This window comes from Brachypodium distachyon, chromosome 2, assembly GCF_000005505.3.
Source record: "Brachypodium distachyon strain Bd21 chromosome 2, Brachypodium_distachyon_v3.0, whole genome shotgun sequence".
Taxonomy (NCBI): Eukaryota; Viridiplantae; Streptophyta; class Magnoliopsida; order Poales; family Poaceae; genus Brachypodium; species Brachypodium distachyon.
This window is the reverse complement of record NC_016132.3, coordinates 19,560,741-19,587,208: the sequence shown is the minus strand read 5'-3', so window position 1 is coordinate 19,587,208 and position 26,468 is coordinate 19,560,741. Positions and strand designations below refer to the sequence as shown.

Here is a 26,468-nt window from a genome sequence, read left to right as displayed (position 1 = left end):
GCTCGTCGGCGTTCCCCGGGATGAGACCTCCCCCAGGAACCCGAGGAGGGGCCCACACGTCGCGCAGCGGTGGTACCCTGGGTGCCACTGGTGCGACACTTGCGGGGGGAGTGCACTCCCCGTGTGGCTTCCCGGGTCCGTCACAGAAGGGCAGGGCTTGGAGTAGTTACCCCACAAGTGGAGTGGCTCCCCGCTACCGCTTGACCCCACGTCGGCACCGCGGGTCCGTCCCGGGTCCCTGGTCTGGTCAAGGGTGAGGCGCGTGAGTCCCCTGCAACACAAGGCAAAATGCGCAAAGGCTAGTAGGGCTGCCCCGCGAGGCAGCACCGGGAACAAATGAACAAGAAGTTGAACAAGTTAAAAGAGCTTGATTAACTGAGTACTGAATGATTCCATGGGCTAATCGAAGTATAATTGTTCAAACGGCGCTAAGCGCCACACTTGCAGGGAAAACCAAACAAAAGAAGATACATTGTAATGCAGCAAGCACGGCTGGGGGCTGCGGCAACTAGTTGCCGGCGTCTTCGGCCGGGGGGTCGGCGGGGAGTTCGGGCTCCGGCTTCATCTGCATCCGCTCGACCACCTCGTCGACGAACTCACGCACTGCTTGGGTGTGAGTGGGCTCGTCTTCGCTGTCGGACAAAGCGTCCAGCAGGGACTCGAAGGGAAACTCCGAGTCCCGGAGGTGAATCCGCAGGAGGATTGTCCCGGGAACCTCCCGGGAGCAGTTGGCAACCTCGTTGGCGCCGTACTGGGCGATCTAGACGTCGAGCGCCCCAAGCTTCCCCACCAAGTCGGAGAAGAAGGGGATAAAGGTGGAGACGTCCGTACCGTCCACCACCGCAGCCTGCAGCTCGAACTTGGGCAGCGGATCGCACAACGCTTGGGCAATCTTCAGCAGCTTCTCTTTTTCAATCTGCCGCTGCCCGATCAGCGTGCCGTGATGGAGTCGAGCGTCGTGCGCGGCCTTTTTGGCTTTGCGGACGTTGTCTTCCATCACCGCGAGCTCCGCGGTCTTCACCGCGATCTCGTTGCCGGCCTTGGCGAGCTCCTCCCGGACGGCGGCCAGTTCGGTCTCGAGCCTATCCGCTCTGTCCTTGGCGGAGCCAAGTTGGAGCTCGTGCCAGGCCGCCGCTCCCACCGCTTCCTCGGTGGCCTTGACTTACACCTGTAGCATGATGCGAAGGCCCTGGATCTCACCGCGGTAAGTTGGCGATCAGGTCACTCTTCTTGTCCAGCCGGCTCTGGGCCGTCGCGACCACCTCGGCATGCTCCTTCCTAGTCGCCTCGAGGGTTGCTGCCATCGAGTCCAACTCCCCCTGAAGCTTCGTGCGTTGGGCCTCCAGCTGCCGGTGGAGCTCGGCCTTTGGGACCACCGGCTCCCTGGCGTCCTCCAAGGCTTGCCGGGAGAGGAGCGCCTCCTCCCTGGCGAGGCGCGTCTCCTCGCGCAGCCGGGAAAGCTCTTGCCGCTCCCTCTCCACGGCCTCCCGCACCTCGCCAAGCTAGCTCTTGGCGGCGGCATGGTGCTCCGTCACCTCGTTGAAGGAGGTGACGAAGGCTTGTTGTTGGTCCCTGACGGCGTCCAGGAACCGGTGTCCCCGCTCGAAGATGCTCGGATCCCAGGTGATAGGATTCCAAGCGATCCCGGCGAGGATGTCGAGGTCGGTACCGGGGAGAGCAGCCGAGGACGACGAGGCCCCCGCTGCTGACGTGGGGCTGTGCGCAGGGTCGACCACCTGCTCCCGAGGGCCTTGCTGCCCTTCCCCGGCAACTTCCCCTGCGCCTCCGCCCGAGGACCCCGGGGTTGGGGAAGCCTCCCTGCTATCGGCGGGAGCTGTCTCCTGCTGAGCGGCAGGTGAGCCCGCGCCAGTCGCGTCCGCCAGCTGCGGGAGCGCCGCCTCAGGGGCGGCGGTGTCCATCGCTGCCACTGTCTCTGGTGCGGCGGGGCTCGATGTGAGAGCCGGTTCCGGCTCCTCCTCCGCCCACGTGATCTCGACGACCGGGTCAAGATCAACCACGGTCGCGCCCGTTCCGGGTGCGAGCGCACTTGTGCCTGCAACAATGGGAAATATGAGGATTGGTGAGTAATAGAGTTGTTGGAAACGGACAAGGGTGACCAGGTTGGTTACCTTGCGGCGAACTTGCGGGGGGGGGGGGGCTCTCCTGCCTTGCCTGCACCGGCGGGAGCCTCCGAGAGGCTTGCCGTAGGCGAGCTGCCGCTCCCTGCAGAAAGAGGTACGTTCATGAGATTAACTAACAACTGAAAAAATGCAGCTGAGGAGAAGTGAAGAAGACGTACCAGTTGCCGGCCCCGCCTCCGTGGGGGCTAGGTCGTCATCGGGAGCGATCATATCGCTGCTTACCCCTGCGGCGGTGGGGTCGGCGGTGCCGCTGGCGTCTGTGCGCGCCCTCTTGCTTGGCGTGGCGGGTGGGGAATCACTCCTCGCTCTCTTGCTGGCACCCGCCGACGAGTTGGACTTCAGGGGGTTATGCCGGAGCGCGAAGACCCGGAAGACTCCCCGAGCCGGCGGCGCCGTAGGCGCCCGCGGGGTCATCGTGACCCGAAGTGTCGCGGGTGTTGACGGTGATGCCACCGCGGTGCCGGGAGCCAATCCTGGGGAGGTCGCCACTGCTGGGGCGAAAACCGTTGCCGAGGCTCCGGCGACCACTGTGGACGCGGGCGCTACCGAAGTACCGGCGGGCGCCCCGGGAGCGGGTCCCGCCACGGTGCTGGCGGCTGCCGCTGAGGCAGAGGCCGCCGCTGAAGCTCCGGCGACCCCTGCGGCCGCGGACACCGCGGAGGTTCCGGCAGGCGCCCCGGAAGCGGCCGCCGCCGAGAGGGTGGTGGCCGCTCCGGTGGCGGATGTCGCCGTCGAGGAGATAGCTGCGGTGCAAACGCCCGTGATCTCCTCACGATCAGGGGCGCGCTGTCGTTGTCTTCGTCGTCGTCGTCCACGGGGACGACTTCCGGGGATGCAGCCGCCTGGCCCGCCTCGTCGTCCAGCGACTGGAGGGAGGGCCAGCTGGGCTCGGATCCGCCCCCGCTTTCCTCGAGCAACCGCTTTTCGCGGGGTGCTTGCAGGGGTGTCGTCCATCAACCCCCACTCGTTGCAGAGCGGGAAGGCGCTGACGATGTCGCTGAGCGCCGCAACGCCGGCGTGAAGAGAGGAAACCCCAGGCGGGAACTCCGTCGATTGGAAGGTCTCGCCGTAGATCCCCCTCACCCACGTCCTGAGGGTCTCCAAGTACACGCCGTCTTGCTGGAGGCGTGTCCTGTCCCCGAGGCTCGTGTACATCCATGCGGGTCGGGAGCGCAGTTGAAGCGGCGCTATACGCCGGTGGACGAAGGTGCGCGCCACGTCCACGTCGGTGAGCCCCGCTAGCCGCAGCGCCTTGATCTTCTCCACGATGGGGAGGAGATCGGCGTCGCGGTGATACCTGTCTTGCCAGCCGTTCTGAGGTTGCGGCAGCTCCGTCGGCGACTAGATGAACTCTTGGGGGTCCTCCACTCGGACCCAGCACCAATCGCTCCGCCACTCCTTTTCGATCTTCTTCCCCGACCGGACAATGAACTCGGACTTCATCTGGTCGCGGGCGCGGAACACCACCCCCGATGACATCGCCTCCGCGTTGTCAATGCGGGGGTAGAAGTAGTGGCGGGAGAGCCCCACCGACGGCATCACCCCCACGAACGCCTCGCAGAGGAACTGGAAGGTGGCGAGGAGGAACAGCGACGTGGGGTGGAGCTGCGCCACCCGCAGCTGGTAAGACTCCATCAGCGCGTGGAGGAACAGCGAGAAGGGCAGTACCAAGCTGGTGAGGAGGAAGTGCGCGAACACCCGGAAGTCGTTGTCCTGGTGCTCCACGCCCGCCGGGAAGATCAGCGTTCCCCCGTGCTCGTTGAAGTTGGAGGCGACGGCATGCCGGACCTTCTCCAGCGCCTCGCCGTTGTAGCCGGGGCGGTAGAAAGCGAGCGTGGCCCGCATCTCCCGCTTCTTCTGGTCCTTGGCGGCAGCTGCCTTGGTTGCCGCCTCGCTCTTGCTCGCCGTGGCTTTCTTCGAGACCTGCACCTCCTTCCCCTTTCTGGTGGTGGGGGGCGCCATGGGGAATGAAGGCGGAAGCTAGCAGGGTCGCTGGGATGCGAGATGCGAAAGAGGAAGAAGACAAAGGCTATGGGGGCAGAGTGTCCTTCCTCTTTTGGCAACAGTAAGGGCCTTATAACACCCGGTCGTTTGGTAACGGCCGGTTCGGTATCCTACGGGTGCGCGGGGATAACTCCTAATCATTAGGAGTAATGCGCGGAGTGGCCTTAACTTCCCTACTTAATGGGGGAGTTAGGGCGGAAATCACGCGCCCACTACTCCGTCTGTAATGGCGTTGTACACGGGGTAGCGAAGGGGCGCGAGCCCGAGGAGAATCGGGGCCCACGCGTCGGTTGAGGGCGTAGCCCGGCAACCGACCTGGGGAAGACTTATCCGGGAACAGGAGATGCCGGCCCACGCCCGGGGGCTACTGTCGCACCAGTGGCACCCGGGGTACCACCGTTGTGCGACGCGTGGGCCCCGTCCCCGGGTTCCCGGGAAGGTTCCATCCCGGGCAGCGGCTACGAGCAGCCCGGCAAGCTACCAGCCCGGAAGGGATAGCGGGGCTTCAGGGAATATTCCTTCCTGGGCACCTCCCGGGAAGCCGCTTCCCGGGGGGAGGTTCCCGGGTGCGCTGGGCCCGGGCGCTTCCGGGGAGCGACTTGCCAGGATAGGGGGTTCCCGGGTGCAGGCCCCCGCCTCAAGGGTGGGGCCCAGTGAGCAGATCAACAGAACCACGCGGGCGCGTGGCGGGCGTCGGGTGCGTCGCCTCACCAGGGCGAGGAGTGGGGCGCACAGCTTATTAAATGAGCCGATAGGAAGGGTGTTACCTGTCCAAATCAAGAAAACAGTGGCTGTCCAATCCTACCCTAGGGTTTTAGACCCCTAGCGGCGGAGGTGGCGTCCATGCGTGCCACCAGCTCACCGGGGGGGAGTTGTATGCCTCCCCGCTCGACACTTGTAGCCCATGCACCGTGGCACCTGTGGCATACCCTTGAGTATAAAAGGAGGACCCCCACCAGCGGTCAAAGGGTTCTGGTTCCAGGTTCCACGTTCGCAAGGTTGGTTATTTCAGGGTAGCCAGTAGCGTTAGCAAGGAAAGAGAGAGAGGCCGGGGACCTTCCCCCGGCAAGGTGTAAACACTCGGTGCGTAATCAATACCAGTTCAGACAGGCGGGACATAGGGTTTTACACCTCCGGGTGGCCCGAACATGGGTAAAAACGTGCGTGCATGTGTTCTTTGTTTGTGCGCATCCCGAGTACGTCATTTCGCCGACGCCCCTGCCGAACCTAAAAAGGGGGCCGTGACCGCATGCCTCGGTGTCGGAGCCCCGCGCGACGACAGACAATAGTCCCCGGGCGTGGACGCGTGGGCCCCGATTCGCATCGGGCCCGTGTCCCTTCGTTGCCCCTAGTACCACGCCGTTACAGACGGAGTAGTGGGCGCTTGATTTCCGCCATAACTTCCCCCTTAAACAGGGAAGTTAAGGCCACTCCGCACATTACTCCTTAGGATTACGAGTTATCCCCACGCACCCGTAGGGTACGGAACCGGACGTTACCAAACGGCTGGGTGTTATAAAGCTCTTACTCTTGCCAAAATGGGAAAGCACTTTATTCCCCATGGCCTTCGCCTTCATCCTACTTCGCATCTCGCACCCAAGTGTTCTCGCTAACTTCCACCCCTGCTCTCCATGGCGCCCCCCATGACCAGGAAGGGGAAAGAGGTGCAGGTCTCTAAGAGAGCGGCGGCCAGCAAGAGTGAGGCGGCAACCAAGGCAGCCGCCGCCAAAGACCAGAAGAAGCGGGAGATGCGGGCCACGCTCGCCTTCTACCGGCCTGGCTATAACGGCGAGGCGCTGAACAAGGTCCGGCAAACCGTCGCCTCTAAGTTCAACGAGCACGGGGAGACCCTGATCTTCCCGGCGGGCGCCGAGCACTAGGACAATGACTTCCGGGTGTTCGCGCGCTTCCTCCTCATCAGGCTGGTGCCGCCGTTCTCGCTATTCCTCCACGCATTGATGGAGTCGTACCAGATGCAGGTGGCGCAGCGCCGCCCCACATCGCTGTTTCTTCTCGCCACCTTCCAATTCCTCTGCGAAGCTCCCGCCGACACGCGGTAGGTGGGTGAAGCCCCCCTCGCAAGTCCACCTGCCCTGCAAGGTAATCGCTCTGGCTACCCTTGTCCACTGCCGGTAACTCTTCGACTTGTCCATCCTCACACTTCTTATTGCTGTAGGCACGAGCGCGCCCGCATCGGGAGCGGGTGCTACCGTGGTTGATCTCGACCCTGTCGTCAAGATCACGGGGGCGGCGGAGGAGCCGAAATCGGCTCTCGCACCAAGCCCTGCCGCGCCAACGACAGGGGCAATGGTGGCCACCGCCACCACCGGGACGGCGCTCGGCGACGCGCCCGCAGCCGCGGGCTCGCCTGCTGCCCAGCAAGGAACGGCTCCTGCCGGGGGCAGGGAGGCTTCTCCAGTCCCGAGGTCCCCGGGAGCGGGTGAAGGGGAAGTTGCCGGAGAGGGCTGACAGGATCCCACGAAGCAGGCGGGCGACGCCCCACACCGCCCTGCCCCGGCAGCGGGGGCTTCGTCGTCCTCGACTGCCCTCCCCAACACCGACCTCGGCACCCTCTCCGGGCTACCTTGGAATCCTATCACCTGGGATCCGAGCATCTTCGAGCGGGGGCACCGGTTCCTGGACGCCGTCAGGGACCATCAGCAAGCCTTCGTCACCTGTTTCAACGAGGTGAGGGAGCACCACGCCGTTGCCAAGAGCCAACTTGGCGAGGGGCGGGAAGCTGTGGAGAGGGAACGGCAAGAGCTCTCCCGGCTGCGCGAGGAGACGCGCCTCGGCAAGGAGGACGCGCCCCTTGCCCGGCAAGCCCTGGAGGACGCCGAGGCACCGGTCGTCCTGGAGGCCGAACTCCACCGGCAGCTGGAGGCCCAGTGCACGAAGCTTCAGGGGGAGCTGGACTCGATGGCGGCAACCCTCGAGGCGACCAAGAAGGAGCACGCCGGGGTGCTCGCGGCGGCCCAGGTCCGGCTGGACGAGAAGAGCGACCTGATCGCCAACTACCACGGCGAGATTCAAGGCCTTCGCGTCAAGCAGGAGGTGCAGGTCAAGGCCACCGAGGACGCGGTGGGAGCAGCGGCCCGGCAAGGCCAAGGAGGCCACCGTCACCGCTCGGCTTCACCACAGCACACTGATCGGTCTGCGAAAGATCGAGACCGATAAGCTGCTCAGGATTGCCCAGGCGCTGCGCGATCTGCTGCCCAAGTTCGAGCTGCAGGCGGCGGAGGTGGACGGCACGGAGGTCTCGACGTTGATCCCCTTCTTCTCCGACTTGGTGGGGAAGCTTGGGGCGCTTGACGTCTGGATCGCCCAGTACGGCGCCAACGAAGTCGCCAACTGCGCCCGGGAGGTTGCCGGGACAATCCTTCCGAGGATACACCTCCGGGACCCGGGGTTTTCCTTCGAGTCCCTGCTGGACGCCTGGTCGGACAGCGAGAACGAGCCCACGCACACCCAAGCGGTGCGCGGGTTCATCAACGAGGTGGTCAAGCGGATGCAGCGGAAGCCGGACCCCGAGCCGTCCCCGAAGCCCCCGGCAGAAGACGTCGGCAACTAGTTGCCGCAGCCCCCAGCCGTCATTACTGCTTTCCAATGTACCTTATTTTGTTTGTTTTTCCTGCAAGTGCGGCGCTTGGCGCCGCTTGAACAATTATTTTTCCATTAGCTTATGTAACCGTTCAACACTTAGACAATTCAAGCTCTCTAATTTGCTTAAATTCCTGTTCCTTGTTCCCGATGCTGCCTCTCGGGGTGACCCCCCTAGCCTTTGCGTGTTTCGCCTTGTGTTACCGGGGACTCGGGCGCCTCACCCTTGTCCAACCAGGGACTCGGGACGGACCCGTAGTGCCGACCTGGGGTCAAGCGGTAGCGGGGAGCCACTCCACTTGCGGGGTAACTACTCCAAGCCGTGCCCTTCCGGGATGGACCCGTGAAGCCACACGGGGAGCGTACTCCCCCCGCAAGCGTCCTTCTAACACTCCGGCTACGTGCAGGATCCGGGGCCACACCTGGCAAGACAGCGTTCAATTACGTTCAGTTCTTAGCGGGTTCACCATTTAAGTGTTAGTACTTAGCTTCTCGTTCAGTCTTGCGCCTGAGGCGTTCACTGGAGGCGCACTCCTGGCTCGCTCTCCCTGCAAATTGCCTGACAAAGGGAAGCAGCGAGGATGCTGCGGCAACCCTCGCTTCTTGAAACAAACCCGTCTGAGGGCCGCAGCAGGGACATCGTGGCTTCCTCGCCACCACCGCCGAAAGCGGGCGGCAAGGATGCCACGATGTTCCCGCAGCAGCCCTCGTTGTCTGGGAGCAAAATTGAAGCGACCGCCCCCGTACACGGGTTCGATGTCTGTGCTTTAGTGCTAGTCCCTGGATCGACTCACTAGCACACAAAGTTTCAAGATGTAATATCATAGAACAAAGGTCTCAATATTACAACGAATCATCCAGAATTTAAAAGGTACTTACAACTCGCATAACCTCATGGGTTAGCTGGAAATAAAACAACTGTTTAGCAGCGGAAAGCGAAAGATACAAGGGCACATCAACACCACGGTGAGAGCGTGTTGGAATGTAGGCCCGTAACCCAAACAAGCAGAACGTACATCTTACTCGTCGTCGGAGATTCCTGCATCATTAAACGATGCAGCCACTAGGGTCAATACATTGAATGTATTGGCAAGTTCACCAAAGGGTTATAACAGAACCTACCAAGTATATGCAGTATTTGGCAAGGTGGACTTCAGGCTGTTTGCGTGGAAGCAGAACATAATTTACCCTACTACAAAGGGATGTTATAATAATGTTAACTAATGGACACCGGGTAGAAACACCGATGCTCCTATTAACCTAGAGCACATTGAGTGTATTCATCAAGTGCTCCTACCCTGTTCAAACCATTCATTTTATTTAAGAAATTGGAATGAGTGACATTTTCCTTACAGCCCCCAAATCTAGTTGCTCATAAATTGTCCGTAACCGGGGACACGGCTAAGTACTTAGTTTTGACACTCTCGAGAGGTTGTACACTTTACTCACAAGAAATCGACGTGTTAATCCCTTGCTGTCCTCAGGGTAGAGTAGCAACGGCATCGATTACAGGAATTTTCAGACCATAATCACCCAGACCACCTGAGGGACCTACATTCCCACCTACACGGCTACATCTGCACAATCCCTTGGATCAAGGATTATATGTCTTACATCCATCCTGGCAGAGCCCATATTACCATGTGGTTGTACTGGAACCAACTAAACAGGAAACTAGTCCGGTCTCTGTTACCCCAGGTGGCATTCCACATTTGCAACGTAGGCGCTCCCCGAATCCACGAGAGAGACGTCCATGGACAATCCATTCCTGAATCCACAGGAACTCGACTCAGAGGGACCCATAGAAATGGACCTGACGCCGCTAATCCTCAAAATCCTCAAAGCAGACCACCCAGGATGGTTCATTGAATTAGTTGTTTTGCCTTACATCTAACAAAAACATTTTATATAGCCAAAGGCAAAACAATATCATAATGTAGTTATTTCCCCCACGATACTACCATAGCCTAGCATTCAACTACAATCGATGGCAATTTGGTGGCAAGGTAATGGCGAGGGTAAACTATACTATCTGCGATATATAGCTAGCATAGAGGTACGAGTAATAGTCCTATCAATGCATCTCTACCAACAACACTAATGCATAAGTATTTTAAAACAACAATAATAATGGGATATGATCAAAGTGAACTTGCCTTGTCCAAGGTTGTGATAGTTCTCGCACTCTTCGCAACAACAAGGAATACACTCCACACAATCTAAAAATAAAAGAAACATGCACACAATAAACACAACATTCAATGCAAAAATCATGCCATGATGCATATGCTATGTTAATGCACACTTGGTTACTTTTAATGTAACAAATTTTGTTTCTGTTTTGAAAAGTTTTTCAAAAGGTTTGGGCAAATTACACATTAACAAAGAGATAATTAATATGCATGAAACAAGGATAGGGTTTAAATTAAAAGATTGTGTGGTTTTTGCAACATAGAACAAGATTTAAACTTGTATGCCATTATTATTCACAAAAAAAATTCTCTTCTGGTCCTAATGGACAGAGAACAAACTTAAATAATTTTACAGCAGGCTAACAAGTTCAAAACTATTTTGAAACAATTCATTTGAAATTTAAACCATATTCAAACATTCTGTAATTTGCTTTTGACTAAGTTGTTCAAAATTGAAATTAGACAGTGCCAAAACATTCTACAAGTTGTGACGATTCCAGAAAGGTGCGGATCATAATTTTTGGACAAACAGTTTGAAAGATATGATGCTTTAAAGTTACATGGGCTTTTCTGCAAAAGTGCATTATCTATTTCGGCCGGAAAAAAATAAAACAAAAATGCTCTGCCACGTGGCAGAACATGATTGGCCGGAACCTAGGGTTTTACTCGGGCGGCGCGAGCTCGCTGGACGGCGGCGGCGCGGCAAAGCGCGGGCGGCGGACGGCGGCACGGGGTGGAGGTGGCATGGTGCGTCGGCGCAGGGCGGCGTGCGGGCGGCGGTCGGCGCAAGGGGACGGCCCGGGGGGGAGGCGTCTCGCAGGCGGCGCGGTGCGGGGTGGAGCGGGCGGCGGCGCAGGCGCGTGGGGCGGAGACGGCGCGGCGGAGCGCCGCGGGGCGCGGCGCGGAGACAAAGGTGGCGTGGCGGCGCGGGCAGAGGCGGGGCGGAGCGGAGCGGTTGCCGGCGCTGGGGAAGACGACGCGAGGCGCAGGCGCAGGGTGGCGGACAGCGGCGGCGCGGCGAGCGGGCGATGCGGAGCTCCAAAAACAGAATGGCATGCGTCACGGTGTTCGGAACGAGGAGGGAAGAGAGGGTAGGGGGTAGGCGCGGGGAGATTCTCACCGGAACGGCGGCGAAAGCGTGAAGAACGGCGACGGCGGTGTCAAACTCCGGCGAGCAATCGTGGTGAAACGAGAGCGAAACCGAGCGGGGAAGTTGGGGGAAATGGAGAAGAAAAGAGAGAGGCTCCAGGTGACGCGCTCGGTTTCGGGTTTGGAGTCGTGAACGTGGAGAAATCGGAGTGGAGGCGTGGGCGTGCTCGCGGGCGTCGTGGCCAGGAATCTCGCCTGGACGGTTGGGGAAGACGACGGCGGGGGGTCCACTGTCAGTGGCCGCGGGCGGCTCGGGCTGGGCTGAGCCGGTCGGTCCGGTCCGGTTCGGCCGGTTTTTCTTTTCTTTTTTTTTCTATTTTCTGTTTTCGAACCTCAAAATTGATTCGAAGCTCCAAATCACTCCAAATAAATTGCAACAAAATTTGGTAAATCATATTTTCATATGATCTAACTTTTGGAACAAGAATTTCCTCAAAATAAAATATTTAAAAATACATTTGCCTATAAAATGGCTTTTGGGGCCCTTAGGCTATCAAAATAATTTTTTTTTTCAAAATAGTTTCAAAAGCCAACTTATGGGATAGCTTTATATAGGCATTAAATCCCTTTTTATACCAACACCCTCATGGGTTAAAATGCAATTACTCAAAAGCAAGAATCAAAGCCCAAATTCAAATAAAAGCATTTTTGAACAGGAATTCTCAGGGTAAATTTTAGGGTTTTGAAAGTGATTAAATGCGAAGGTGACATGATACTTATGATATGCAATGCATATGAAGGGTTTTGAAAATTGGGATGTTACAAAAACGGCTCGAGGGCTGTGGCAGGGACGCGGTGATGGGCCGGAACGGACAGCGTCCTCGCAACGACCCGCGTCTATAGTGGGGCTCTCTTAGGGGATTGCGACAGGGACACTATGATGGTGCACCCATCGGCGCGAGGAGCAGATGGCATGCACCACCATAGTGTCTCCGCGGGAGCCCCTGCTCCTTGCGGAGGTGTCCTCGGGAGGGATGCGGTAGGGGCACTGCGGTAGTGCACCCGTCGGCGCCGGACGCCGATGGAATGCACCTCCACAGTGCCTCCATGGCAGCCCTCGCCCAGGAGCCGCTCGCTTGAGGAGGCGGGGCGAGGGCACGGTGGCAGTGCACCCGTCGGCGCGGAGCGCTGATGGCATGCACCACCACCGTGTCTCTGCGACGCCCCTCGGAGCGGGCTCGATGGGGCGATGCGGCAAGGGCGCGATGGCAGTGCACCCGTCGGTGCTAGGCGCTGATGGAATGCACCACCATCGCGCTTCCACGGCAACGCCCGCCTTAACAGCTCCTTTCTCGGCTTCGCTCGGAGCCGTCTGATGGCTGGGGCACGCCTTTTATAGGCGCGGGGGAGGGGCTTGCCACCCGCGCGACGGATCAGCGCAGCACCCGTGGCATCCCCCCCTTCGACATGTGGTACAGTCTTCGCCACCCCGCATGCCAAGTTGCTGTGGCACACGTGGCGGCGCCCTCCCGAGTCAAGAGCCTCGGAGTGCGGTGAGTCCCTTGTGTTGCTGTGGCACAAGAGTGATAACCTGGAAGTAAAATCAAAGGTAGCCCTCAAAATTCTGGGAAGTGGTTTTGGAAGCTAGAGTACCATTGTGCCAATATCTGCTTAGAGCCAAAATGCTGGAAAGTCTAAGCCTGGAATTGAGCACATACAAGGAGAACATGTCATGTCTGGGTTTTTACACATAAAAGATATGCCTTATATAAGTGTAGATGGGAGGGCAGAGGGGCAAGATTTTGGAAAGATTGGTGGGTGGCGGATGCACCTCTACTCTAAGCCACCCTTCTCTGTGATATTTATTTTGATAAGGATCTCTCTGTTGTTGCTTTTATTAACACTAGTGGGAGGAGTGTGTGCTTTCTAGGACCTTGTGGGGTGAAAACTATGAGCAGTAGCAGGCTATCCTTACTGCTTGTAGTAACAATCAATTGCCTGATCAAAATATAGTTCGATCTGGACTGAAACGAAAAATGGCAGTTTACAGCTAGTTCCTTCTATAAACATCTGATGTGGTCTGATCTCCTTTTCCACAGAAATACCTGTGAAGAATTAAGATGCCACTTCAGATTAGTTTTTTTTTATGGCTAATTGTTGACAGAAACATCTTGGGTCTAAACAAGGTTTCTGGTGGTTGTCCTAAATTTACATACTATGTAAATGATAAATTCTCCATGGTAATTAGTTTATGATCAATGCTGATTTTTTTTTTGTTAAATGGTTGTATTTTAAGAAGAGGAGAAAGTACAAAAACCCCATTCAAGCAATGAGATCCATTTTCGCATAAGCATAGTATGTAGCCAAGGGACTAACAATTCAAGCAACTAGATGACACACGTTGTTGCAGAAATTTTTAGTTAAGATACATGAGTGAAATTGAGGGGCAACGAAAGAGTATCCAAAATTGAAACGATATAATGAAATTGTATGATAGATTCTTCACTTAGTGGGGATAGCTTGATGGAAAGTAGTATGCATGCATGTGCAAAAAATAGAAGTCCATTTTATCCCCCTCAATTGTTGTTGGGAAAGTCCAAATTTAACCTTGAACTCTAAAACCAGTCAAATTCCCCCCCTTAACTTCTGAACCCGTCCACCTGTACCCCCCTGGCTGTTTCCCCTTCGAGTTGGGTGGTTTTGACCGCCAAACTGGAGCCTTGACCAGCCAAGCTGGCAAAGGGGGTGGGCTGCTGCCTCCTTTTTCTCTCTCCCGTGCCCTGCTCCCTCTCTCGTCTCACTCTCTCTCTCTCAGTTCTTCTATGCTTTCCCCGTCCTTTCCATCTCTCTGCTGCTGCCATAAGTCTGAGATTTTTCCTCTATTGTTTAGAATGGAAGATGATGTACTTGGGTTTCAATTCCACTTTGGAGGATTATTTGAGAACGGTGGGACTGTTCTGCATTATGTGGGTGGTAGAGAAGCTGTTCTATCAATTGATTCCCCACCATCTCCCATGAATCCACCCTGGCCATACATCAACGGCAGCCCAACAGTCCAGAACAGAGGAATACCGCGAAGGGGTAACTGCTGTTGCCAAATCGCTGCCACCGCCTTGCTCTACCGCCGCCAGTGCCGAATCAAACAACCACCGCTGCCGAATCAACCACCTGCTGCGGCTCAGGCCCCAGTGGCTCAAGGATTCTTCAGAGCAGTGGGGAACAAAAGAACTGTGTGTGTGTGAGAGAGAGAGAGAGAGCAGGGCATGGGACGGGAGAGAGAAGAAGAGGAGGCAGCGGCCCAAGGCCCACCCCCTTTGCCAGCTTGGCCAGTCAAGGCACCAGCGTGGCGGTCAAAACCACCCAACTCGAAGGGGAAACAGCCAGGGGGGTACAGGTGGACGGGTTCAGGAGTTCAGGGGGGTAATTTGTCTGGTTTTATAGTGCAGGGTTAAATTTGGACTTACCCAACAGTTGAGGGGGGTAAAATGGACTTCGAAAAAATATGAGTTTCCCACTAAATATGTGTGAACAAATTAATTATGTGATGATGTGGCATGCTTTCATGTTGAGAGAAATGAAGTAGTGGGGTTCTCCTACTTAGATATAGAAGATATGATTCATTTTTGCATACTATCCAGCTAAGAGACTCTAAAATGATATAAGCACAAAATGGTTGTAGCCAATAACTCAGCTTAATACTTTCCGTCTCCATGCATATATTATAATCCTTTTTTTGTTTAGACTTTTCTTTTGTTTGCGGAAAATAGAAAATAGGAATCTGAGTTTTTAATTTTGACTCACTTCATTTACAAAAATTTTAGGCAGAGTGACTTTCTTGAGGCCTGTCTTCTTCGAAACTGCATATATTATAGGCCGTTACACATTGGACATCAAAACAAATCATGTGGGTTTATAAGTCCCCTGGTTGCGCGACTCGCCCTGCAAGTCGAACCGCCGGTGCAAGTCCAAGCTGCTACAGCCTTGGCGACTAGTCATCGACTCAAAAACCATGAGAGCATGACATTGCATTCTTATCATTTAAACAGATCAGATAGCAAGGTAAGGAAATTCAGAGCACAGCATATGTTCTTAACAGCACATTACCAAAATGAACACAAACATAGGCAACCCAACCCAGAAAATCCGCATAAAGAGATGCATCAGAGGCCAGAAAAGGAGATAGGTCAGAAATGAAGTTCAACACCAATACACCATGCAGAAACACCATCAAAGAAGCTCAAGCACAATCTTTGATCGTGTTTCTGTTGAGGTATGGTGTTAACAATGGAATTGAAACTCAACAAATCAACCAATGAGATTCACCTTTGCATAGTGTCCAGCTTACATGTGCAGCCTCCATCTGCAATGGCCTTGCTCAACATACATGAACAGGGTACAACTAAAAGATACTAAAACATCCATCTTTAGGCAGGAAATAGAGCTACTATGATTTAGCAGTACCAAAGGCAAAATAAAAATCGTGTCGATAGCATAGCAGAACAGATGCAGATAAGCAAAGGTAGAAAAAGGAAGAGCAGGCACTAGATATCCCTAACATCAGGGCTCAGCAGCACCAACGGCCAAAAGAGAAAAAAGGTATCGGATAGCATAGCAGAACAGACATGGGCAAGCACGAGGCAGAAAAGAGAAGATGAGGAGACTACAAATTCCTAACATCAATTCACTGGTAATTACTTCCACAGATGCTGACATGCATGCGAACATCAGTTCGAGTGCTCACCTTGTGAAATGGTTCAGTGAAGCAATGCTATGGACATCGTGCATCCAGCGAAATCACCATGGTTCGAATGCTGCACTGCCATCGAAAATGAAACCAATATCAACAGATGGTATTTTTCTTCTTCTTTGTATGGACCTCCTGCAGTCCTGCTGCACCGGCACTTGTATAGTTGAAGGGAAAGATGAACTAATCAAACTCTGCGCTAATTGCACCGGTAAACCAAGTAAAATGGTAGGGTAGAAGCGGAATGAAAAGGGATGCCACCTTTTTGCTTCATTTTTGCTGTGTGCTCCACGGACCGTCTTTGTTGAAAGAGGGAGACGATGATGGTTACATTTGCACTGGAGTCGTTCAGCACCGGAGCTTGGTCAGGACGTAAGTCAGTGGTTGTGGACGAGAAACACCGTGATGGTGTTACACCCGAAGCAGAGCGAGCTTTACAGTGGCTTTCACCTGGGCGTGGTCGTTCACCGCAGGACATATGTCGGCCGCGGCAACTGCAACGACCGCGGAGGCAAGCCTGAGCCACTCGGACGTGCGTGCCTCAGCCGCGGGGTGCGCCTCACCGATGGCTCCATCCGCAAGAGCGCCGGAATTGGGAACCTCTCCCTGGTGGCCGGAGGAACAGCCATCGGCGGCGGCTTTCCAAGCCCACGCTGGTGGGATACATCACGGTCCGGCGACTTCGCAGCGCCGTGGCGACGCCGGCGGTCGAATTGGGGAGGCGCATCGCCCGTGCGGGATAGGATCCGCAAGAGGAGGGGACCACGGGTGCAGCTGGTGACGTCTTCTGTTCTGCCGGTGGCGGCCGCCTGGAATCAGATGGCAAAGATGCGATTTTTTTCTGGAAGAGGCAGAGCCGTAACCCTAGGATTTCGGGGGGGGGGAGCCCACGGCTGGGGCGGAGAGGAGCAGCGCCTGCACGTGATGGGCGCCGCGAGAGGAGAGGGGCATGGAGGCGCGGCCAGCGGCGCCGACTGGCACGCCGCAACAGGAAGGATCGGCGGCGCGGCTGGACTCTGGAGCTTCCGAGAGAGACAAGAAAGGGCATAGAGAGTTGGAGACAAAACGAGAAAGACGAGTGGTGCCTGGAGGCTGGACCGCCTGGTTTGGCCAGCGGCGCCGATTGGCATTTGGCAACGGGCCGGGATGGGCCCGGTCCGGCACGGCCTACCATTTACCGGGCCGGGCCGGCCCATGCCTGCCAAGCCCAGTTATAAGTGGGCCGCATCAGCCCGCTACGGCGAACCCCGGGCCCAGGCACGACACACGAGCCCAGCCGGGCCGGGCCAGTTAGCCCGTCAGGCCTCACAACAACCAGCAGCCCACGTGCAGCTCAAGTAAACTTTTCCAATCAAATAAGCAACCAAAACGAAGACACACTACTACTAGACACAGAAATGCACGAGCTCAGGTGGTTAGGCCACCTACCTATGCATTGGAGGTCTCGATTTTGAGTCTCCTTGTTTTCGCGCCTTCGTGTCCCCTCCTCTGGCGTGACGTTTGGTCAGTAACGTCGTCGAGACAGACGGAGGATTTCCCCACCTGTCCCTTCTCCTCTCCTCCGCCCCATCCAGTGTGTTCGCCTCCTACAGCTCCGCCTTCTCTGACCCAACCACCGCTCACCGAGCCGCCCTACCCATCCTCGTCTCGTCGTAGTTCTCCTCTCGGACGCTTGGTTCCAGCTCGTCCTTCATCCTGCATCCTTGCGGCCGAGCTCATCTCATTCCCTTGACCAGTCGCCCCCAAGACGTCGCCGGCTCGCCGCCACAGCCAAAGGAGCCCGAAGTGGCTTTCACATGTCTATCTTCTGCTTGCTCCTATATTAGCACTCAACTATAGTTCACTGATTCAGCACGATCTAGCATTGGAACCTTTTCTCAAGATGCAATAGATGTATTAGTGAAGTTTGTAACTAACCAAATCTTGTGCACTGTGATTTGTTGGAATGGCATCTTGATCTCAGCTGTGTTTTCGGATCAGATGGCCAAGAGAGAACGATAGGCTCTCACCCTATGAAATGCAAAAGAATGTTCTTCTAGATGGGTCATGTGCTGGTTTGTTGTGTTTAATTCCTCTCTCCTGACTACAAGATAACTGCGATTCAAATCTTTATAAAATGAACTCAGTTGATGTGGCGTGAAGATCAGAAAGGGCAATTTAATTGTGATGTTCAAAGAACTTGAATAATTTGTTCAATATTCCTAACTCACGGATCAAGAAAGCCTGAAGGTTCTTGATTTCTTGAAGGTTCTTGATAAGATACAATTGTGACGTTAACCAAACACCTGCCATGTGTCACCTGGTCAACAGCTCAAAGAATTCTAAATTTGACATGTGCGCACTTATACCACCTAAAGGGGTTATTTATTTGGTTTTGTGAATTCCGGGACTCAAATCAGACCAAATGCGAGTTCAGGTGGCTGCACACCTACGTTTGAGGGTGAAAATTGGATTTCTTTCTGTTTTTCTACATTTTCCTTTGTACAGTCCCTGTTGGGCCAGGCTAAACGGACCTTGTCCGACCCGGCTGGACAGGTGAGCCGTTCCTGGGCCAAACTATACCACCCTCCCTCCCGCCTTAGTGGGCCGATGCGGTCTGGCCCGTTTATACACCGGCCTTGTGGGGGCCGTTAGTAGCGGAGCGGGCCGCTGGCCGGCTATACGCACCTCTCTGGCTCTCTCCCTTGCCCCATCTCGCTGCCGGGCGCCCCAGCGCCCTCCGTCGCTCGTCTTCCTCCTCGCGCGAGCGCCGCCACCTCTCCCTCTCTCCCCGTCCCGCTGGCGTCGGCGAGCGCCCCAGCCCCCCCTAGCTCGTCTTCCTCCTCGTGCGAGCGCCTCCACCGCAGGTTGGTCTCCCCTTCGATTCTCTCGCTCCCGACCGTTTCTCCTCCCATCACCCGAACGGATTCCGCCCTTTAGCTCCCCGTTTCATCTCCTTAATCTTTTCCAATTCGTAACTGAGGCAAAAATCTAGGTAGGGCGGCCTCCCTACCTTGCCCTATCGGGTCCTCCGCCCTTGATTTTGCACCCGTGGGTTTGGCTTAAAGAACAACTTGCCAGGCTATGGGTTTTTGATATCAATAGCAGATAGGACGATGGTTATTGACAGGGTTGTAGATTGTTTACCTGTTGTTCACGAACACATGGTCTGTGATTCTATTCACAAAATCAGAAGTAGGTTTCTAAGCTGTAGACAAGGCCATGGTTTTGAAAGATCTTGAATCCCAGTTTATACAAATTGGTTTAGATAAAGTAATGGCCCCACAGGCAGCAGTTGGAGGTGGGACCGTGTGAGTAGACAAAGCGAGAGCGTAATTGTTCTTTGTGTGTAATTGGTCACACGCAAGTTCATCAATTCCTGCCCTTACTATAGGTCAGCAAGTAATCCCACATGTCCTTGTTAACCAGTAGATACCCTTACCTGTTAGTTTTCAGCATATGTGTAGAAATTGGAATTTATCATGTATAGATTGTTTAGTTAGTCACTGTTTTTCCCTTTCTACTCTTATTGCATCTTAGGGAAGTTAATGGGGTAATGATTATTGCTTACGTAGAGAGTAATTTTTCAGCACTTTATGCTCTTAACGAGGTTTGAATCTTAGAGTAGTTAATGGGTGCTGACTCTGTTTTATGTACGTAATAGCTTGACATGCAGAAACAACTGTTTGATGTCTAAAATGTTAATTGTGTTTGCCCATTGCATTATCCATTTTTTTTACAGCATATGCTACTAGATGTTCTCTTGCCCAATGCCCAGGGTTAGTTATTTGGTTACATTGGCTATTATATTGGGCTTGCTGACTTGTTATCTCAAGCGTACCTTGCCATATGTCTTCCATATTTAGTTTGGCAAATGGGATGTGCTTTTTGTCATTTCATACTTTGCATTTAAATCACTACTTATGCCACGTCATTTTGTATATTTTCTCTGTTAACGCCTGAAAACTTATTGTACATTTTCCTTTCAGCGTCTGCTTACGCAGTTCTGAACGGACAAAAAAGTACTACCTTCATCATTTGGTGCTGAATATAGTCGGGAGCTTACATGGATATGCCACCAAGTGATTTGTCGCATCACGGAATTGTAGAAAATAGTCCCTACAGGATTACCAAGGGTGGGAATGAGGAAGCTGCCAAAGTTGGCGCCTCATGGTATTTCAGTAGAAAGGAAATAGAAGAGAATTCTCCATCCAAGAGGGATGGCATTGATTTGAAGAAAGAGTCTTACCTTCGGAAATCATATTGCAAGTATCTACAAGAATTAGGGATGCGGCTTAAAGTGTAATATATTATGTCCTTTTTCCTTCCATTTATCGTTCATGCATGTACTTTTATCTTTCTAGAACTCTAAATTTTTTTAAAAATTGAGTGCTGTCTAAGAAATGCTAAAGTTTTGAAAATTTATGTTTTATATTGTCATCGTAATAGTTTCTTTTGAAAGGTTTCTCATTTAATATCATTTTATTTTGGTCGAGAGGTACAGAGATAGGCAATAGTTTGTTCTGATAAGTTAGTAGTTTACTTCGTCCTTTATGTAGAGCAAAAGATGCTATATTCTATTTGAACTCTAGGATGGGCCAGTTATATTCTTATAAGGTCAATATCTATCGTATTAAATTTTATGTAACTTTTCTCATGCATGATGGTGCCTGACATTTTGAATGGTTTTAGGAAATTCATTCGTGTATCCATGGTTTGGCCCTTGAAGGCTTGTGTGCTATGCATAATGCATCACATCTTTAGTGGTTACAATCGTGATGAAAATTATTGTGCTTATATAGATGCACCATCTTTTAGAGTCCTTATTGTTACTACACATGGTGATAATGCCACAACGCTTGCTGGAATGATGCTTTTGATTTATGCTGAGGATTGTTTTTGCTGCAGGCCTCAAGCAACAATTGCTACGTCTATTGTATTCTGTCACCGTTTTTACCTTCGTCAATCTCATGCAAAAAATGATAGACGTGTAAGTGTTAATCAATGACTGGTTATAGTTCCTTTAATTTTATCTTTTAAGGGCAGCTTCTAACTTTGCATAACTCCTAGATGCTTTTTTGAGTCTATGAAATTTATCTTTCCTTCATATTTCAGTTTGACCAAAATAAAAATTGTTTGTATCTCCATGGTTGGTCAGCTTGGTCACCGTTCTTTGACTTCTTTCCATTTGGAGGCCGTAATATCAGTAACACTCACTCCAGCTCACAGAACCAATTAGTTTCGGGTTATGTCTTATGTGCCATCAGGCATCATGAAGATTACTTATCAGTAGTATTTTGAAAATTTAGATTCAACATATGAAAATGGTAGTTTAATTTGTGCCTAGAGGCTAGAAGTACTTGCATAATGTTACTCCCTCCGATCCATAAAAAGTGTCACCCATTTTGTACTGAGTGGGCGACACTTTTTATGGATCGGAGGGAGTACGATTTTATTATGCTTACAAATATATTCTGTTAGCAACTAGTTGTCTGGGTAGCGAACTGAAGTGACTTCTTTTTTCTTTGAACTCGGAGTGGTTATAGTTGTGGATGAAGTGACACACATTATACCTTGACAGTGTGGTTTTGGGCATTTTTAGTCTAGAAGAGTCTGAGACCTTGTTACTTCACCAAATAGCAATGCACAAGTGGCCATCCTATTTGATCGCCTATGTGGTTCAGGGAGGGAGAAACCTGTGAACTGAAATTCCTTTTTTTTGTCACGGCCACATAAAGTTATATTTTCCGATTGCACTGTTTGATCATCTTATACTACAGTCATGATATGACGTTGTAGTAAAAAAATTCAAGATTTTTGCACCATCCAAACCATTATCTTGCGCTGCAGCGAGTTTATGTGCAAGGATTTAGCCAAGATATATGATTAATAATAGTGCATATTAAAAATTGTAAAGAAGTATAATACATACATCCAAGAAATGTATTGTACTTTTTATAATTTTTAATATACTATATTAATAAATACAAGATATTACAAAATACTCCCTCTGATCCTAAATTCTTGTAAACCACGACAAGAATTTAGGATTGGTATTTGAACTAAAACCACAACAAGAATTTAGGATTGGAGGGAGTATTTACTAGCATATACCCTTTTGCACATGTAGATATTAAATAAAAGGATGTATAATTAAAAGGTGTATACTTCACTGAATTTGTTTCATGCAATTCACTTTGGAGTATCTTCTAATAATTAATGAAGTATTTACAAAGTGATAAAGGGGTATAATAAGGCTGTTTAGGTCGTATGATAGAGGTTGGAGTGCTCACAGCCTTGCGGAGGAGGAATTAGGAGCGAATTTGGTTTCTCGTGTTCTGCACCCGAAGTGCTAATGGTGCAATTTTTCTCTTGGATGTCTTCACAGAATCTTGGTACATTATACTATTGTGATATGCAGCTATTGTCTTTTTGAGGAATCACCACATGAATTCTGAATCTAATATCTATACAGACAATTGCTACTGTTTGCATGTTCTTGGCTGGAAAAGTCGAAGAAACACCTAGGCCTTTGAAGGATGTCATCCTGGTTTCTTACGAGCTTATTCATAAAAAGGATCCTGCTGCTGGTCAGAAAATCAAGCAGAGGGTAATGGATCCAGTTGAATGATTCTTTGCTATGTCATTGCTCTCTGGTGAACAGATTTTCCCTTTATAAAAGTTTGTCCGAAAGTCATATTTCTTTTACTTGTGTGATACCTTTTATTTTACCTTTTCTTTTTAGTCAAGTCCTGTTGGGTGCTTGACCTGATTTCACCGGGTTCACCCTAAAGATCTTGTTTTGATACATTAACAGAAAATAACAAGAAACAGAACCACTGGAAGGAGGTTGTATAATATTTTGTTTCTGTTGTTTTACCAGAACCGTAACCTTTTTCTCCTTTATATATTTAAAATTGTTTTGACCGTGTCAATATCTTCTGAAGCTTATTATTTATATATTTTGCAATAAGCACGCTGCTAATGTTTGGTTCTTTTCTTGTTTTTGGAGGAATATCGAACCCTAAGATTTATATCCTCGTATGAGTCTGCCATTCTCTAATTTAGCTGTTGCTAGGGAAAAAATATTCCCTATAAATAACCAAGTAATTTTGATCTGTGACGAGGGCAAACAAAGTATAGATGTTATCTCTGTTCATAGTGTTTTTTTTTCCTAAATTCAATTGATTTACAATCAACTGTCTACTACTGTCTTATGCAGGAAGTATATGATCGGCAAAAAGAACTTATTTTACTTGGGGAACGAGTTGTGCTTGCAACACTTGGTTTTGACCTTAATGTTCACCATCCATACAAGCCCTTGGTTGCAGCAACAAAAAAATACAAGATTTCTGATAAGGGTTTTTTTCAGATTGCATGGAATTTTGTCAATGATGGGTATGCTAGTGCTACCCTTGTTTTTAGAAGTAACAGTACTCAATTGATTTGTCTACGACACGTTAAAAAGGGTGTACATTGTACAGGCTGTTTACTTCACTTTGCCTGCAATTCAAGCCTCATCATATTGCAGCAGGTGCTCTCTTTTTGGCTGGTAAGTTTCTCAAAGTGAAGTTTCTTCCAGATGACAGTGAGAAGACATGGTATCGGGAATTCGATGTGACACCAAGACAACTGGAAGGTTGGTTCCTAGATGCAAATTCAGTAATGCAACTTTATATGTGTCTGTTGAACTTGCATCCAAGTTTTGAACAAATCATGTATTTGTATGATTTGGACACTTGTGAAAATGTTCCAAATTGTGTAAGCAAGAAACTGTTTTGTGGAGTAATAACTTAACTAATAATAAGGATATTTATGTGACTTTCCTGTTGAACAATTTAGCTGGCTGTGCAACAATGAGAATCCAGTATTGTTCTTTTCGATGCATGTTACTAAATTCTTGATGTGTAGGTATTGTCAGTTGGTGGGTACGAGCTGAAGTTTAATTATATGTGTGGTTTAGATGCTGCACATAGTTTCATGAATTACTTGCCATGCTATCTCATATAGCATTTGCAAAGTCAGTTCAAGTTCAATGGTTCATAGAACTGGCAAATATATATCGTGAATAAAGATTATAAAAAACTGACTATTTATAAACAGAAAAACTGTAAAATGTGTAGTGTATTTCCCAGCCACTTGAATTATTTGTGGGTCCATAATGCCTTTGGTCTCATAGAACCTGATCTGTGCTTCACCACTTGCTACAGGTAATTCAGTTATGCGTTCTTACGTTGCTGCATGGTAGTCCTTGTTCTTCAGCCTTTGATTCTTCTTCTAGCAGTTACTCCCTCCGTTCCATAAAGATGGCACGGGTTTGTACTAGAGCTAGTTCAAAGCTGCGCCAATCTTTATGAAACGGAGGGAGTAGTTTTCAGTCGAGCTTTGATAACATATCAACCTATCTCCTTTTGATTCTGTGCAATTTATATCTGATACTGATGCATGTCTTGTCACTTGATGCCAGAGATTAGCAATCAACTGTTAGAACTGTATGAGCAAAAACGTGCAGTACAGTCACAACCTTCACATGGAAATGAAGCCGAAAAGAGCTCCGCTTGTGTGCCCAATCAACGAGCCTGCATAAAAGCTCAAGACAACTCTGAGGAACCACATGTTCTTGGGAATCATCAAGCATCCAAACAGTCAGACACTAATCATTCTACCTCAACAATTGTTCCAATTCACAATGGTGCTGAGCATTCAAATAGAGACAAGCAAATTGTTAGCCAGAAAATTCTTCAAATTGAGAAGGGTGACCATGGCAGCGACAAAACAAGCAGTCTTAGTGGAGTTAAAGTTAATACCGGTATAGATGATGGTTTACATCATGACACAAAGTCCTTGCCAGGAAGCTCCATTTCCATCGATAAATCTGATATTCCAACAGAAGAACAAAAATCTCTTGCGTCGCATGGTAGTTTCAGTGAAACCAGAGACGGCAATCTCATTAACAGTGGTGGTCCCAGTGTATCATCCTCCATGATGGATGCGATGAATAAAATTGACAAGGAGAAGGTCAAGGCAGCTTTGGAGAAGCAAAGAAAATTGAAAGGTGATGTTGCTATGCATGCAGATGTGATGGATGATGATGACCTACTTGAGAGTGAGCTTGAACATGGTGTGGAATTGGCTGTTGAGGATGAGAAGATCGAGAAGGAGAAGAGTCATGGTCACCTGCATCAAAAGGATGACCAAAATACTGATGCTGCTGCAGAAAATAGGGACCATATCGAGAAGAATGTTCCAGACACTGCTAAAGAAGCTGAGGTTACGGTTGATGTCACAGAACAGCGTTCTCCAACCAAGAGAAGTGACAGTTTGGAGCCTAAGTCCCAGCAGCCTCATGATGCACCACAGCACAGCGAGGGCCATGATGATGCTCAGCTTGTTGTAACAGATGAAGAGCATAAAATGCCTCGACCTGAAGGTTGATGGGCCATGATTGGTGGACTAGATGCAGTTGACATGTTACTGGAACATATGCATCTTTTCTTATGCATGAGGGTGCTGAGCTATGGACTGTTCGCGTTACATCCAGGTATTCAAGTTTCTTCTACCCAGATGTATTTGCAACCCTGAGACTGAATGCAATGGAAAGTTGTTCTGGGCCTGTGTATCTGAACCGGGAGCACTTTTTTGGCGAATCTACTGATGGCAATAACATTCCGAATTTATGTACTGTAGCAGGGCTCCTAATTCTATTAGCCTAGATTCTTGACATGCAATGTTTCAGACTGTTAGGTTGACCTGATAAACCTCAGAATTGTACATGTTTTCGACCTTCTTTGAATGTCAAGTCATTGTTTCACAATTTTTAAAAGCTGGTACTATTTCTGTTGGAACTGATACTCCAGCATTGAATTTATAGTCTCACGAGGGTACACTTAATGTTATACTACATGTCACCAGATATTCTTTTTTTTTTTTAAAATAACATCATGGTTAGATTTGTTGATACAATAATACTTCCATGAGATAGCTCATAAGAGCATCCAAACTACACATCTCCTTGGCAACCTAGAATTAACTTTTACATCCTCCGTGCTTGGTCAAATCAACGGCGAAATGTATTATTGCACAACTATGAGATTGTTTTTTGGAAGCAGAGTACATAAGATAGCATGACAGGATCCATGCTATGGTCATTTACATAGCCCTGGACTAGAACTAATACTGTACAAACAAAGGAGAAGCGATGGCTAGCATCAGCATAAGAGCGCCTAGCTTTAGATTCAAGTTCATGTGCAACTGCGTTACAATCTCTCGGTACATGTCTAATCTGAGTAGTGTGGAGAATCAACCCGAAGAGGATGTCAAGTACTCAAGTTGAGGCCTGATGCTCCAGTGGCCAGGTTGGGTCTGAAGATTCCTGTTGCTGGCAGCTTGAGCAAGAGTTGTCTTTTCTGTGAGAAGGCATCCTTCATGAAAAAATCAAGGCTCTTAACGATTGAACCAGCTTGGGAGTTGGGAGAAATGAGAAGTGTTCGGTGTAGACACCCAAACCGGCTTCAGCCTGTTTAATTAAATCCTGATTCTGAGGAAGCTTCCAGGCAGCGTCTGCATACGCATTGGTACCTGGAGAGGAAAAACTCAGAAGAAGACCATTATAGTTCTGATGTTCCATCATGCTGTGGATAGCACCGGAGCCGATCTGTTCGCCAATTTTGTCATCGACCACCAAACCTGTGCAATCTGACCTCCAAACATGTGCAATCT

At 50.8% G+C, this 26,468-nt stretch overlaps 2 protein-coding genes and 1 long non-coding RNA gene across 9 annotated transcripts; 1 reads left to right on the top strand and 2 right to left on the bottom strand.

Moving 5' to 3' along the window:
- Window positions 1–365: 365 nt before the first annotated feature.
- LOC112271115 (endochitinase A-like) lies at window positions 366–3,697 on the bottom strand. The gene is made up of 2 exons (XM_024460121.1): window positions 2,300–3,697; window positions 366–2,223 (listed from the first exon to the last, which is right to left on the bottom strand). The coding sequence occupies exons 1-2, from the start codon at window positions 3,294–3,296 to the stop codon at window positions 2,126–2,128; spliced, it is 1,095 nt and encodes a 364-aa protein (XP_024315889.1). The 5' UTR covers window positions 3,297–3,697; the 3' UTR covers window positions 366–2,125.
- Window positions 3,698–9,949: 6,252 nt separating this feature from the next.
- Window positions 9,950–16,858, bottom strand: LOC106865977. Of its 4 annotated transcripts, none has more exons than XR_002963999.1 (3): window positions 16,032–16,858; window positions 14,828–15,927; window positions 9,950–9,964 (listed from the first exon to the last, which is right to left on the bottom strand). It is a non-coding gene; the product is annotated as an uncharacterized LOC106865977 (long non-coding RNA). The 4 variants fall into 4 exon arrangements; XR_002963998.1 differs by lacking the exon at window positions 9,950–9,964 and adding an exon at window positions 11,661–12,617; XR_002963997.1 differs by lacking the exon at window positions 9,950–9,964 and adding an exon at window positions 12,701–13,131.
- A 1,681-nt stretch (window positions 16,859–18,539) lies between these two features.
- LOC100845488 (cyclin-T1-4) lies at window positions 18,540–25,600 on the top strand. Of its 4 annotated transcripts, XM_003568184.4 has the most exons (7): window positions 18,540–18,616; window positions 19,739–20,051; window positions 20,658–20,739; window positions 22,225–22,359; window positions 22,972–23,147; window positions 23,234–23,388; window positions 24,217–25,600. In XM_003568184.4, the coding sequence occupies exons 2-7, from the start codon at window positions 19,816–19,818 to the stop codon at window positions 25,182–25,184; spliced, it is 1,752 nt and encodes a 583-aa protein (XP_003568232.1). In that variant the 5' UTR covers window positions 18,540–18,616; window positions 19,739–19,815; the 3' UTR covers window positions 25,185–25,600. The 4 variants fall into 4 exon arrangements, with proteins under 4 accessions (XP_003568232.1, XP_014755120.1, XP_010231253.1 ...); XM_014899634.2 differs by lacking the exon at window positions 22,225–22,359; XM_010232951.3 differs by lacking the exons at window positions 18,540–18,616; window positions 19,739–20,051 and having other exon boundaries at window positions 20,723–20,739; window positions 22,015–22,359.
- Window positions 25,601–26,468: the final 868 nt, after the last annotated feature.

Coding starts and splice junctions, on each gene's coding strand:
- LOC100845488 (XM_003568184.4), top strand. CDS start 19,816: ATGGATATGCCACCAAGTGATTTGTCGCATCACGGAATTGTAGAAAAT. Junction 20,740..22,224: donor ATGCAAAAAATGATAGACGT/GTAAGTGTTAAT, acceptor ATATCTATACAG/ACAATTGCTACTGTTTGCAT. Junction 23,148..23,233: donor TGGAATTTTGTCAATGATGG/GTATGCTAGTGC, acceptor TACATTGTACAG/GCTGTTTACTTCACTTTGCC.
- LOC112271115 (XM_024460121.1), bottom strand. CDS start 3,296: ATGTACACGAGCCTCGGGGACAGGACACGCCTCCAGCAAGACGGCGTG. Junction 2,224..2,299: donor GGAGGCGGGGCCGGCAACTG/GTACGTCTTCTT, acceptor CTCTTTCTGCAG/GGAGCGGCAGCTCGCCTACG.